The sequence below is a fragment of the Hipposideros armiger genome, unplaced genomic scaffold (assembly GCF_001890085.2).
Source record: "Hipposideros armiger isolate ML-2016 unplaced genomic scaffold, ASM189008v1 scaffold_87, whole genome shotgun sequence".
In the NCBI taxonomy this organism is placed as follows: domain Eukaryota; kingdom Metazoa; phylum Chordata; class Mammalia; order Chiroptera; family Hipposideridae; genus Hipposideros; species Hipposideros armiger.
In genome coordinates, this window is record NW_017731437.1 from 1,001,142 (window position 1) to 1,015,815 (window position 14,674).

Below are 14,674 nucleotides of genomic sequence, written 5' to 3' on the forward strand. Positions count from 1 at the left end.
AAAAACTCCCTGACACATTTTGAACAGCTTCCAGAGTCATTATTTGCTGCTACTTTTGTTTTCCCTTTAGCTCTCTTAAGAAAAGCATAGTTGACACTCAGCATGGTGTTTAAGAGCACTGACTCCAGAGCCAGGCTGTCTGGGTTTGAAGCCCAGCTCCACCACTTACTCGCTGTAGGACCGTGAGCAAGTGCCTTCCCTCTTTGTGTGTCAGTTTCCTGAGGATACGGATAGTACCTGTCCCAGGAGGTTGTTATGAGGATTAAGTGAGTTAATGTATATAAAGAGCTTAAAGCAGTGCCTGGGACTTAGCACAGGGTGAGTACTGTTCTTACCAGTGTTTGAACAAGGCCCAAGTTCCTGCTTTCAGTTGCATTGCTGCCTCCTTCAACAGCCGTAATCAGATGCCTTCTTTAGCTATATCCACACCACAGCAGATGCCTCGGTTCATAGGACACATGTGGGTCTGTGTTGTCTTCAGAGTGCACTCTTCTCCTCCTCGTCCATTTGAATTTTACTCCAGTCGCCATTCTTCGTGTAGCCTCCATCAGACTGCCTGTATCTTACGCGATGGAGTTGTGCTCTAAATGATCCACTCCTCCAGGGCCAATGACTTTGTTGTACAAAAAACAGTTACAAAATAACACAGCAATTTCAATGTAATACTAAAATGTTTCCTCAAATTGGAGGCCACCTGTGTACAGAAGAACTTTGACTCAAGTAAAGGCATTACCTAAATTAAGGAAGAATGAACCAAGGTTTTCAGTACTCCTCACATATTTTCCAAAATCATTGATGTAAGTGATGCTTCCATGAACTTTCTGTCCTCACTTTTACCAGTTCCAGGATCCTTAGGGCGAGGGGACAATTATAGAAGTAACCAGGGATACATAGGATTAGTTACGCACCAACACTCTACCATTCATGACTTTTGTTAGTTCTTGGGGCCAGGACAACTCAGAGGTGTCAGACCTTTCTCAGTGAAGAGTGGGCTAAAATCATTTGCTAGCGAGTGACTCCCCCACCTTAAAGCGATTGCTGACTTAAGTGCCTGTAGCACTTGTAATGTGGGTTCCTGTGTATCTGTGTGTTAACACATTGTTTGCGGGAAACGAGTAAACTCGTCGTATAGAGAAAAATGCCCGCTTACAAAGTGTTAAGATAGGATTGTTACTTAGTAGGTTATACTGGCCTTACTATGTCTGCTCTTTGGCTAAAAGCCAGATAGAGGATCAAGACCTGCCTTTTAAGGTTCAGACACACTCAGAAATTCACTAGATATTTGTTTTCCTTTTCTGCCAGAATTTTCTAAACCAGGACTTCAGAAGATTTGGAAGCCAAATCTCTATAGCTGTATATCACTTTATCAGAATTGTCCAAATGTTTGCCAACCACCAATTTCAGTTTTATTTGGCCTTGTTTTTTAAAAGTCATTGTTTGGGAACTCCCATTGATGTGGTTATTATTACAACGTATAGTTTCTGGGTTATGTTTGGTGTCAAAACAATATATATGTCCTTATAAACATTGAATTTAGAACTGCTAGTAGTTTACCTAAAGCTCTTCAAAAATGAGAAAAGATTTTTAGCCAATTGTAAGAAATACACGCGTGCTCGCGCGCGCGCACACACACACACACTTGGATAAGTTAATTTATATCCTTAATATACTGCTTATCTGCTCTTATAATCTCCTTGAAGTTAAAAACATATTTGATTCTCAAACTTAAAGTGAAGAGTCTTTGATAAGCCATAAAATATGAGCCCTGATTAAATTCCTTTTCAGGAGTTACGTGTGGGGAAGAAAAGTCTCCAGTAGGGTGAATGTGAAGATGGGAAACAGTAGATTACAGATAAGTGTCGTTGGAGCCTTTGGGTCCTACAACATAATCTTCAACAATGACTGGGTTTTGTTCTGTTTGTTTTTTTTGCTAGTTGCAGAATCCTATCACATTATAGTTAGTTTTCAATAAAGAATATTTAAGAACAGGACCACTTATTTTCATTTTAAGATTCTGTTTCCATGATAAAAATTGTATATTGCTGGAAAAATATGAAATTTAATTTTTATAAGATTAGTTGTAATAAAGATGAACGGTGGTTATTAGGGTTACGGGCACGCCTGTCACATTCTCTGCCAGATCTCTGCCCCCTTGCGTGAGACTGGTAAGCACTGGCCGCTGACTGGCCAGGAGAGCAGCAGGGGCCCCAGGACCGGGTTCCTCATGGCCCATGACCCCTAGGCTCTGGGGCATCCAGGGTGAGTTTCTTCTCTTGGCTCAGTCTGCCGCCCCCTTTTGGGGCTCACATATCGCTCCTCACTGCGTATGGGATTCGTCAAGTCCTGAGCAAGCCGGAGCTGTAGCACCCCCTCATCCTGTTGCTTCTCCAGAGGCCGTCGTTATCTTACCTGTTTGGCTTTTTGTTCACATCTGACCATGCTACATGTGTCCAATCCGATTTGACACATCATAAAGAGGAGGCCATTCGCGTCACAGAAAGATTCACCACAGTTCACTTTTAGGGAACTCCTCTTTCACTTAATTTCGTTCATACATACATCTTTCACTTAATTTGGAATCAGATAGTAGGTTCCCTGTCCAGTTGTGATGAATATAGTGGATTCCTTTCCTAACAATTTTTTTTAATTCTAAAAGTAGTCACAGTTACAGTAGAGTAGAGAAAAGCCAAGATAACCCCTAACATCAGTAATACTGGGTATATTTTTCCTTCTGCATATAGTTGACCAATTTGTAGTTCAGCTACATGTCTTTTTTTTTTCTTTGACTTAATGTGCCTTCAGTTTGTACCCAGCTTTTGCCAGATAGTTACTGTAATACTTCTTAGTTGGAGGAAACAAAAGAATACATCTCTAGTGATCTCCACACATTCTGAGCAACAGAGCAAGACGTCCCTCCAGTCAGCATGGAAGGCTGGAGATCTCAAATCGAGTGCTCTGGGTGAGGGACAAGGCTATGCAGGCATTGTGGGGAAGGCAGCTGGAGAAGTTACTGCTTTCTTAATTGCCAGGAAAAGCATCTTAGAGATTAGAGTTGCTTCTCTGTTTTTTGGGTTCAAGTGGACCAGGGTAGCACCACTTGGGATGCTTTATGCTTTTTCTTTTTCCTTCAAGACAGACATGTCTTGAACACCTGCTACGAGCCGGCTCTGTGCAGGGGAACAGAAATGAATAGACATTGCTACTTACAAAGCAGTTCAAGTCAACTGTGGTAGGGGCGTACCAGCTATATTCACGCAGTGCAGTGGAAATATGGAAAAGGGGGCACTTAGCACCACCAGGAAGGGTCAGCGAACCCCCATGCAGAGAAAAAGCCAGAAGGGTGATCCAGACACTGGGAGCAGCATCAAAAGTATGGAGGTGTGAGAGGAGGCTGTGGCCTGTTTGGGAATACAGCTTGTATGGCCCATGACCTAAGAATGGTTTTTACATTTTTAATTATTGAAAAAGAAGATTTCATGACACATGAAAGTTATATGAAATTCAAATTTCAGCGTCCATAAATAAAGCTTTATTGGAACCCATGCCCATTGATGTACATATTTCTATGGATGTTTTTTCACTGTAACTGTAGAGTTCAGTAGCTGTGACAGCACGTGGCTGTCATTGCTGTGCAGTGCTGTTCAATGTGCTACAAATTGCAGTGACAGTTCTAACGTGACAGTGTTTCTGCTGCTCTGTGTATCAGCATACCGTGAGGTTTTATTCTTTATTACCAATACCTACTTATGTCAGAGGAAGAGGAAAATGGATTTGGAGTGTCATGTTTGTAGGGCACAGTGGAGTGTGGATTATTTTGTTACCTAATTAGATGAAAAAGCTATCTTTAATTTTTTTTTAAAAAACTGCCAAAAGAACCCATCAACATTACCAGATTAAGCCGTGGTCACAATATTCCCAACTCATAAGAAGGCAATAGAAGAATTAGAAAAATACGGTTTTGTCAAAGCAGAATTTCTTCACAAAAATGAGGCTAGAACTGCAGTGAGCTTCTGAGTGGCTCATTTGTTAGCTGAGCAAGGAAAGCTGTTTACTGATATTGAATTAAATTTTGTTGATTGCAGCAGCTGAAGAAATGTGTCCAGAGAAAGCAGACTTGTTTAATAAGAGCGTTAGCCTTTTGGCAAGAACAATTTCTCCAAATGTTAAGGTCTTTGGGAGCAACATCAGTAGTCAATTAAAAAACAAAGCAAATGATTTCAGGTGGTTTTCCTTAGCTCTTGCTGAGTCAACAAGTGCTACTGGTACTGTCCAGTTGTCTATTGACGGTGTCACCGCCATGTTTGCAGTGACGAATTAGCCTCTGTGAATAGTCTGCTTAAAACAACTACAGCTGAGAATATTTCCCCAAAAGTTAAGGAAACTGATTCAGGACAAGCTGAAGTATAATCTGCTACCGTCTGTTCCGATTGATGAGTAAGAGTATGTGTGGAACAGAAAAGGATTTAATTGGGGCCGGCCTAGTGGCTCAGTTGGTTAAGTGTTAGCTTAGTTTAAGAGCGTGAGCTCTGAGCAACAGGGTCGCCAGTTGGATTCCCACATAGATCAGTGAGCTGCGCCCGAGCTGAGCTGCCAGCAGGTGGCAGGATGGCTCAGTTGGTAAGAGCTCCTAACAATAAGACTGCCTGTTTGATGGACCCGCAACTAAGACTGAACTCGGCACCTTGAGCTGAGCTGCCACTGGATGGCTCAGTGGATAGAGCGTGCGCTCTTAACAAGGCTGCTGATTCAACTCCCGCATGGGATGGTGGCTACGCCCACCTGCAACTAAGATTGTAACACAGCACCTTGAGCTTAGAGGCCATGAGCTGCCAACGGGCAGCCAGATGGCGACTGGCTCCCTCCACAACTAAGATTGAAGAACAATAACTTGGCTGTCCCCATCCCCAATTCCCCAATTAAAAAAAAAAAAAAAGAAAAGGATTTAATTGGACAAATTTACAAAGCTTATGAAAATGTAAGGTGTTTAAAGTCATATTATTCATCAGCAGGTACTTTGCAGAAAATACTTGAATCTATCAATGGTTCAGTGTTACTGAACCATTAGGATCAGTGCTGAACTTCACTCTCTCTTGCAGACTTAATCACTATCGATTCCATGAATTTTGTCAGAAACAGAAGCTGAATATTCTGGCAAACAGCAGTTTGGTGGCTTCACAGTGGTAAAGTTTTCTTGTAATTTTTTGAGTTGAGAGCTGAGATTGAAACTTTCCTGAATGAGAAGAGTCATCCTGAGCTATATTGAATGGTGAATGGCTTTGAAAATTAGCTTTTGCTGCAGACTTTATAATGTTTGTCAATAAATTCACCCTAAAATTACAAGGCAAAACATTGCTTATAAGCAAACCTTACATTGCCATGAAATCATTTTGACAACTAATGTTTGAGTTATACAACATGTCAAACTACCTTAAACACTTCTTTTGCTGTCCAAAGTTAAAGGTAAGGTCTCCATTCTTACACATTTACCATGGATATGATTTCCAAACACAAACTACAGTTTTAGCAGTGATTTTGCATCTTGATAGGAATGCAAGGTAAATTTGCATATTTCAAAATCCGTTTACCTATACCACTAAAGAGTTTACACTAAACCTTCAATGGGAAGTGGTTTAAAAGTAAATATCAAGATTCTTTAAATGCCTTCTAAGAGACAAATATGTTCAAAGTCATGTTTGTGGAATGAATAGTATTTATTTGGCAGTACCTAGTTATGCGTATGTGAAAAGACATTTTCAAAGATGAAATACATAAAATCTTACAGAATTAGCATTAACAGATGAACAGTTGTAATTTTGATGAAAGGGAACCCCAACCTGGCAAATGTTATCCCCCCCAAATCCATTCTTATTAGTAGACCTGTATTACCAAAAACTGTAGCCATTTTATTATTATAGTTTGAATTTCATCAATAAAAAATTTGTGGAAATTTCTTTTCTCTCGTTATGTAAGTACCTACATTAAATAGCCTCAATCTGGCCTCTTGGCCCTCAGAATCTAAAATACTTAAAGTTTTCTGACCCTGCTCTAGAATTTATGTTGTTGGGGAGGGGAGCAGGTCAGTGGCAGCAGTCAGTGTGGCCATGCTAAACACTGTTCTAGAAGCAGTGGGAAGCTAGATACGGATTAACATCAGCTGCTGTATCCCCGTTGCCTCTGAATTTACAGTTTTTTCTGTCAGGCATCTCTAATACTTTTCTGTTTATTCGGGTTGTTACACTCCTCCCCAGAAGAGAATGAAACAGCCAAACTGACAAATCTGTTGCAATAACTTGGAATAGGATTTACAGTTTCGCTGGAAATGGAGCTGGTAGCAGTTTAGCTGCTGGATTTAACGCCTCCTTACGAGTGTTGTAATTTCCTGAATTGACTGTTAACCTCTTCTGTGTCATCACTTGGTTTAGTGGGGCAAGTGATTGAATTTAGATTTCAAGTCGGATTTTTGCTGTTGTTTAGAATTTTGGAAAATAAAGATAATCCAATAAGTGTTGAAACTATAATTTGATTTTTAAAAACTGGATGCGCGTATTTGATTTTAAAAGTTTTTAGAGAAAAGTATTCATCGTTTTGTAAAGCAGTTTAGCAGTATGATACATTTGATGCAGTTTAGCAGTGTGATGCTATCTGTGTAAAAATACTGGGAGAAAATTTACCAAAAGGCTAATTACATTGTTAGTGGTGGGATGAAGGGTGATTTTGCCCTTTTCTCCATTTTCCAATTTTTTTGTAAGTGGGCATGTTACTTTCACAATCATCTTGTACGTTTATAAACAAACCATTAATAGACTAGTTCATGTGATGTCCTAAAAAGGCGTGAAACATGCTGCTCAGTCAAGGTGAAGCTCTGACCAAGTGCAGTGTCCCTCCAAGCTTTGCCAATCCTTCTGCTGGTCCAAGGTGTGGCTTCTCTGACATCGTATTTGCTCAGGGCCTGAGTGGTTTCTTGACTCAGCCTGGTCACAGCAGGTCACTGAGGCCTCTCAATGCAAAGCTGGTCTAGGCTCATCGGCTTTTATCCTTGAGTGGAGGTATTCCTAGGAGAAGGGGATGTGAAAATTTTAGTCCTATGGCACTGTGCCCTCCCCAGATCTTGGAGCGGGTAGTTGTGAGTTTTCCCTCCTTGGTTAGACCCCAGGACTTATTGGGTTTCCAGAGAGCTGGTGGAATTGAACAGTGAATCTCAACCTATTTAGTTTCTTCAATATTGTGCTTTCAAACCTTTAAAATGGAAAAATGGGTTGGAGCTTAACGGAGACAGTTGTGCATTTCCACTGAAGATTTATGTTTCGTTTCAACCCATGAAAATAGAAAAGAGTGACTTCTAAGTGGTGGTCTCCCTGCATTGCCAGTTAGCACAGGTTGGAGTGGGAGAGGGAGAAGGGAAATTCTAACCAAACATTTTGGTTCCTAGGTAGTGAATAGTAAGTTCCATTAATGACTTAGGCAAAAGTTAGAAATTTCTCATCTGCTTATAGTTGAACATGGACTCTGCCTGCCTAGATTCGGCCATTTGGCCCCTTCTCTCACGAGCGGCTTTTCTACAGGACGGTCTGCCGTATCTGCTGAGTTACAAGTTCCCTGCACTGGTGCTTTTCGCAAGGGAGTAGAATGTGGCTTTCGGCTATCAGTGCTCTGCCTGCCGGCAGCATAGTAAACCTGTTGTTTTGTGGACTTTGCCCTTTCTGTGACGCCTTCACTGCTTGTTATAGTCATTCAGCAGACTTGGTCACTGTACTGAGTGAGTTCTTACCTGCTTACTATGAAGGACTTTACAAATCTAATAGAGAAAAATGTACACATTATTAATATGCAATGCAGGATAAGGGCTATAAGAACTATCTAGAGAAAGTGCTGTACAAACTTAGAGATGATAACTTTTAGCTGGGGACAAGGGCAGGAGGGGAAGGAAGAGTCAAGGAAGGCTTCATGGAGGTGGTGGCATCAGAAGGCTCATCATTGAATAGCTACTGAAGGAAGCTGAAGGTTTTTAAGAAAGTGAGACCTAAGTTTGGGTTTAGGAAGAATAGTGAGCACTATGCAGCATAAACCGGACAGGGGAGAGACCGGAAGCAAGATCAGTTTATTAAAAGGAACCAATTCCCTGACCCTTGGCAGTGAGAATGGAAATGAAGAGACTCAAAATGGGGTAATTTGTTGCCTCTGTGTCTGGCCTTCTCTGTGGCACCCCTGCCATCTGCATGTGGCACTGTGGACATGGCTCCTCCAAGGAAGCTGGCTCGTCAGGGCTTCTCTTTCTCCGAGAGGACAGACCATGCAAAGTCAGGATGACCAACCACATCCTAGAGTTCTTCCCCTGACGCCTCCCGGGGTTTTCACTTAGGCACTGATGCCAAGCAGACAGGCACCGCTCTTAGGGATGCCAGACTTAGCAGATAAAAACACAGGATGCCAGTTAGATTGGAATGTCAGATAAATAACGAATAACTCTTTAGTGTAAGTATGTCCCGTGGAATCTTTGGTTTATCTGAAGTTCCAGTTTACCTGGATGTCCTATATTTAATCTGACAATGCTAACCACTCACTCCTCTCTGCTCCTGGGTTTAGCTTCCTCCTCTCGCATTTCCCACCTGTTACTGCCCGAGTTAGTCCCTTAGTGGGTCTAGGCAGCTAGAGTATGTGCTGCCCAGGAGGGATCAGGGTAGCTTGGGGGATGGGTGCCCCAACTCAGTGCCAGGGTTGGGCACCTGGCATGAGGTGCAGCTTTCGGTCTAAACAGACAGAGGGTGACAGGAAGAAAGACCTTGTGTTCCAATGCCAAAGGGGATAGGAGAGCCTCAGGCTCTAGGGAGCCTTTCAGGTTTCCGCCTCGCGTCTCAGAATGCACCTGGGGCCTGGAGAGGATATCCCTGAAATGTGGTTCCGCCTACACCTCACTTCATATTCGTTTCCCCTTTCCAGTTCCCCTCCTACCCCACTCACATCCCACAAAGGTTCTTGGAGCTCTTCACCCAGATATACTGTTTCTAAGGTCCTACTGTTCCCTTTGCCGCAAACACTCTTCCTGCATTCTTCACCCCCTAGCTCCTCCCTTTCCCTTTCCTCTTCCTCTGCTCCAACCTGGATCAAGGATCCTTACCCTGGGTTCCCAAAGAACCCTGAGCAAACCTCCCTCATAACTTTTTCCACACTTGATTGATTCCACCTGCTACTGCTGTGTCTCCCAGGAAATGAGGGCTTTCTAAGGACCACCAGTATGTGCTTCGTCAATGTCCTAAGGGCCCACCGCCATGCTTGCACCTAGTAGGTGCTCAATAAACACGTACTAAATGAACAGCAGGACTCGATTTGGAAGCTTCATTGCCCCTTCAAACCGCGTTTGTGTCCCTCAGGGCTCCAGTCCCGCTCCCAGTCCACACACCTGGACCCTTCACACTTCAAGGCTTGGGAGGATTTTTTGGCACTCTATTAGCATAAAATAAAACCTATCTGGAATGTCTCAGCCCTGGACTTACCTGTCCCCACACCTTCCATCTTCCCAGACGAGTAAGGCTCTGAGTATCCTGGCATGAGCCAAAGACGTGGGCTGGACCCTCTCGCCTTTGCCCCATGTCCTCCAGCTCCAGGCGCTGCTCTAAGCCCCGACAGTTGCTTCAGGTCAGGTTGTTGCTCCTCTGCACTCCCTCTGCATCTTCTAGAACCATCCTCCTTGCTGGCACTAAATGCCCTCTATCGAGCCGTTTGTTGCCTGCATTGTTAGGGCATGAGGGAATGAATAAAGAACTGTGTTGCCTGCCTGTCCCTGGGGGGAGGGGGCAAATCTAAGGAACCCTCCACCTGGACACATAAAGAGTGAACAAAAACAGATGGTAGTTTTGTAAGGGGTAAGTGGGTGTGGGGCCCTCCGTGGGTGGTGCATGGGAGAGGAGCTTTGAGGATGTCTTAGCTGTTAACGTGCAAAAGAGAGAGGAGGCGGCCAGAAGGACAGAGCCCCCAAACCCCCAGTTAGTCAGGATGTAAACAGCCCCAACTGCTGCAGGTCCTCATTTGTGAGACGACTGGGGGCAGGCCAGGCTGAGGGGGTCTCCACATGCTTCTAATATGAGCTCCTTCCCAGACACGTGGATAGTGCTAGGAAATGTCTCTGGGAGGAGGTAGGCAGACAGGACAGTGACCATCTGAGTCAGTGGTCCAGAGGGACACCTTGTGACCTGGGCTTTCAGCTCCAAAGCAGCAGCCTCCCTGGCCCTCAGCCTGGAGCCCCAGCCCTGCTCCTGGGACGGATGAGGCCTGCAGGAATTGGCAGGCAGGTCTGGGCAGCAGAGAACCCTGCAGGAAGTTGGGACGCTCCTCACACTCTTGTCTGCAGCTGCCTGCCTGGGAAACCTCAGGAAGGGCTTAGAGAGCCAGGCCACTGATGATGTCCTCCGCTGGCCACACGGCAGACAGCTGACTGCCGGGGGCTCTTCTGGTCTGTGGTTCCTGCCCTTCAGGCTGACTTAGGGCCTGGGGGCCGGGAGAGAGCGCCTGCTGTGGTCCAGCCTTAGCTCTGGGCCTCTTCTGATGTCCCGGTGAAACTGGCACCCCGGAGCAGGGCCCTCGGGGGACGTGGTGGCTCACTTCCTGCTGGGAAGCGAGGGGTTTCACCGTCCGCTCCCGGCCCGCCCTGCGCGGCGGCTCTCCCTGCAGGTACCTGAAGGAGTTCCGCACGGAGCAGTGCCCGCTCTTTGTGCAACACAAATGCACGCAGCACCGGCCCTACACCTGCTTCCACTGGCACTTTGTGAACCAGCGCCGCCGCCGGTCCATCCGTCGTCGGGACGGCACCTTCAACTACAGCCCCGACGTCTACTGCACCAAGTACGACGAGGCCACAGGCCTGTGCCCGGAGGGCGACGAGTGAGTGCCCCCGCCTACCCTCCGCGGGGCCCCACGCCTCCTGGGTCAGGTGCCCTCGGCATAGACCAGGCAGAGTCTGAGAAGCCGGGGGCTTGCTGCAGCCGGGGCCGCCTCCCTATGGCTCGGACCTGCCTCTGGGGAGGCCCCTTCTCCTTTCCTTACTTTTGGAAAACTGCACAGGCCTTCCTTCTGCTAAGCCTACGGGCCACATCTGAACCAAAGCGGCTCCCTGGGCCTTCTGTCACGGTCCCCGGCAGGTCACAAGAACCCTCTCTCCAGCCCGCCACCACCCACTCCATCCCATGCAGTCCCAGGCAGGGCTGGCTGTTTAGGAGTTTAGGACACGGCCTCTCCAGTTTCCCGTTTTGCTGACCCTAAATATTTTATCACAACATTCTGTAAAGAGATGACACAACACAAACGACAAACAGGGAGGTGGCAGACCCAGGAACGTCACTGAGAGGGGACATTTATTAAGCCTGCATGTCATTTGGTTAAGCCTTGCAGAGGTGGTGCTCGGAGGACACAAGGCACTGAACCACCCCGCACAGCACCCCACTTTCTCACAGAGGTCAAGGCTTGCTGACCCCTCCCCCAGCAGCCTAATGAGGCACTCAAGGCATGAGGCCTCTTGCCTGTCCCGAGCGCCCTGATCTGGGCAGCATTTGTTTCCCCAGGAGTGCCCCGCTCTGGAGTTTCCCATCAGGACAGCCCGGGGCCCTGGCTGAGTGGCCTTCGAGAGGACTTAGCAGGCTGCTGTGGGAATACCAGGCCCAGTTGGCCCCCCTCAGGCCACAGCACCCGATTGGCCGTGACAGGGTGGTTCTACCTCGGCAAAGCTCTTCACCACTTGCCTCCTTGACCCACCATCAGAGCACCCTCCCGTCTTAGGGAAAGGGTAGGGCTGGTAGCCCAGGCTGCAGGGGGCACAGGTGAGCGACCCCCACTTCCCTGTTTCAGGTGCCCGTTCCTGCACAGGACCACAGGGGACACTGAGCGCAGGTACCACCTGCGTTACTACAAAACTGGAATCTGCATCCACGAGACAGACTCAAAAGGCAACTGCACCAAAAACGGCCTGCACTGCGCTTTTGCCCACGGGCCCCATGACCTCCGCTCCCCTGTCTACGACATCAGGTGGGCTGGATGCCGCGCTGGGCTGATGGCTGTGGGCCGGGGTGGGGGCCTGGCTGCTGACACGGTGAGTACCGCAGGTGGAGTGCAGGGCTGGCGCTCCGGCTCCTTCCGCCTCATGCCCCTCCCCCGCTCTCTCTGCCTTCTCCTCTCCTCCCAGGGAGCTCCAGGCCATGGAGGCCTTGCAGAACGGCCAGACCACAGTGGAAGGCAGCATAGAGGGTCAGTCGGCGGGGGCTGCAAGCCACGCCATGATAGAAAAAATCCTCAGTGAGGAGCCGCGGTGGCAAGGTAAGGTGGTCACACAGGTGGCCAGGTCCCCTCCTGTCAGACGTCCGTCCTCACCCCTCTCCTGCCCATAGCTGCCCTCAGGACTTTGCTCACCGCCACCTACGGCCTTCTCCAACCCAAGCCACCACCTCTGCCGGGAGGTGCTTGCTCCCTTATCTCACCTTCCATCCAGCCAACCACAGCCCCATCGTTCGGGGGCACTTCTCGGGGTCTTTCCCCAGACACACCTTGCCCTGCTCCCATTACCCCAGGTGCCCCCCAAATTCCCCCGGAGACTTTCATACATACATACATATAAGTACACATATGTGTGTTCTCGAGCCTCCTAAGGGTGCCCTTTTTACCCTGTGAGCTGTGAGTACCTCCAGTGAAGGACTCACCTTTCTCCTGGGCACTGGCCCATGAAGAGATGGCCCCGTTCCTACCTCTCATGGAAGCCTTAGCTCCTGGACCCCTTCCAGTAGCTTCTCCTTCCCCTCCCCCTGCCCCACCCACCTGACCCCTGCCTCTGGCCCCTGTGTAGAGACCACTTATGTGTTGGGCAACTACAAGACGGAGCCGTGCAAGAAGCCTCCGCGGCTATGCCGCCAGGGCTACGCCTGTCCCTACTACCACAACAGCAAGGACCGACGGCGGAGCCCCCGGAAACACAAATACAGGTCATTTGGCCCAGGCAGGCCAGCCGTGGGCGGGGGAGCGGCAGGGATGGGGTCCCAGCTGGGCTGCCTCCACTGTGCTCTCAGGGAGGCAGGAAGGCCAGCTCTGGGGATTACAGGATGGCCCAGGTACAAGGGGTTGGGGACGGGAGATAGTCAGGATGGGGGAATGAGGGGACCTGCCAGGACCCTTCCCTGGCATGAAGTAAAGATCTTGGGTCCGACTCTCTCTGAGGCCCCTTCAGTTCTGACCCAGAGGGGCAGCTGTTGGGGCCAAGCCATGGTGTAGAAAGTGTGGTGGTGGCTATAGCCTGACTCCCCTCGGCTGCATGGTGCTTGTGGGAGGACCTGGCTGAGAGGGCAAAACAGTGTCCTTGGTGATGCAGCCGAGCTGGGCCAGAGCAGCAGAGTCCAGCTTCTGGCCCTGGGAGGCAGGGGTCCAGAGAGGGGCCCTGAACAGGGATCTAGCAGGCATCCCCAGATCCTAATCTCCCCTTTTGCATCCACCTGACCCACCCTCTCATTGGACCAGGTCGTCTCCGTGTCCGAACGTAAAACACGGGGATGAGTGGGGAGATCCCGGCAAGTGTGAGAACGGAGACGCCTGCCAGTACTGCCATACCCGCACGGAACAACAGTTCCACCCGGAGGTGGGCCTTGGAGCAGGGGCTGGCGCCCTTTGAGGGATGTGCGTGGCTTACTATAGCCTCTTGGGAAGCAAGGAGAAAGGAAAGGAAGGTTTGGGCAGACACTGGCAAAGCCCACCTTGACTCCATCCTGCAAGAGGAGTTCGTAGCCACAGGCTCCCCGACAGGCAGTGCCTAAAGGAGCCCCGAGCCTTAATTTGGCAACTTATCTTGTTCCGAGCCCACGCTCACCAAGTTTGTTTCCCCCAGGCCTCCTGACAGGGAGGACATGGACTGGGCCTGAGACCTGGCATTCTGGGCTTTGTACCACTCATGGTGCTTACAATCCAGTGACATCTGGATTTAAAAAATAAGAAAGCCCCTAACAGTTGTCCTGTTCCAGACCAGAGCCTAGGGTGCCCACAGCCTCCCTGACCCAGTTCCCCAACCCACTGGCCCCATGGTGTGGCCCTGAGGCACGTCAGTGTGCCGAGATCTTGTGTAGGGTCCATAGAGGCACATACTGGCCCTTCCCGGTTCCATAGAGGCCAGGACACCCCGAGACAGACACACGGACAGAGACTACCTTATCTGGGCTACAGACAAGACAGCAGGGTGGGAAGTCAGACCTAGCATCGATCCAACCGAGTGTGCCCTGGGGTGAGCGGGTGCTGCCTATGGTCTTGGCTCCCTGAGTGCCCAGAGGCACATTCGGAGGTCACAGCCCTGGCCAAGACCCTGAGTGGAGATCAGCATGGAGAAGCTCCCTCTGAGGGCTAGTTAGACCTTTGACCCCAGCAGGGAGCGTGTCCTCGGCATGGGGACAGCAGTGTCTGCTTCAGGAGTAAAATGTGGGTAGGGGGAGACTTAGGGAAGTGGCGTGGAATGGGGAGGAGAAAGAAGAGATTAGTGAGCTGATGCGCCCATGCCGAAGGCGCCCGTGCCTGCCTGTCCCTCTGTGCCTGAGACTGACCCGCCTCTGCTCTGCTCTGCCCCCCAGATCTATAAATCCACCAAGTGCAACGACATGCAGCAGTCCGGCAGCTGTCCCCGGGGACCTTTCTGCGCCTTCGCCCACGTAGAACGTATGCT

At 48.7% G+C, this 14,674-nt stretch overlaps 1 protein-coding gene across 2 annotated transcripts in view; it reads left to right on the forward strand.

The window, feature by feature from the left end:
* Nucleotides 1–14,674, forward strand: part of UNK (unk zinc finger) — a 32,885-nt gene that overhangs the window by 7,727 nt on the left and 10,484 nt on the right. For both annotated transcript variants that reach the window (XM_019644378.1, XM_019644377.1), the window contains exons 2-7: nucleotides 10,666–10,875; nucleotides 11,836–12,012; nucleotides 12,170–12,300; nucleotides 12,824–12,959; nucleotides 13,489–13,606; nucleotides 14,583–14,667. In XM_019644378.1, the coding sequence (XP_019499923.1) occupies nucleotides 10,666–10,875; nucleotides 11,836–12,012; nucleotides 12,170–12,300; nucleotides 12,824–12,959; nucleotides 13,489–13,606; nucleotides 14,583–14,667 (857 nt within the window). The remainder of the gene's footprint in view (nucleotides 1–10,665; nucleotides 10,876–11,835; nucleotides 12,013–12,169; nucleotides 12,301–12,823; nucleotides 12,960–13,488; nucleotides 13,607–14,582; nucleotides 14,668–14,674) is intronic.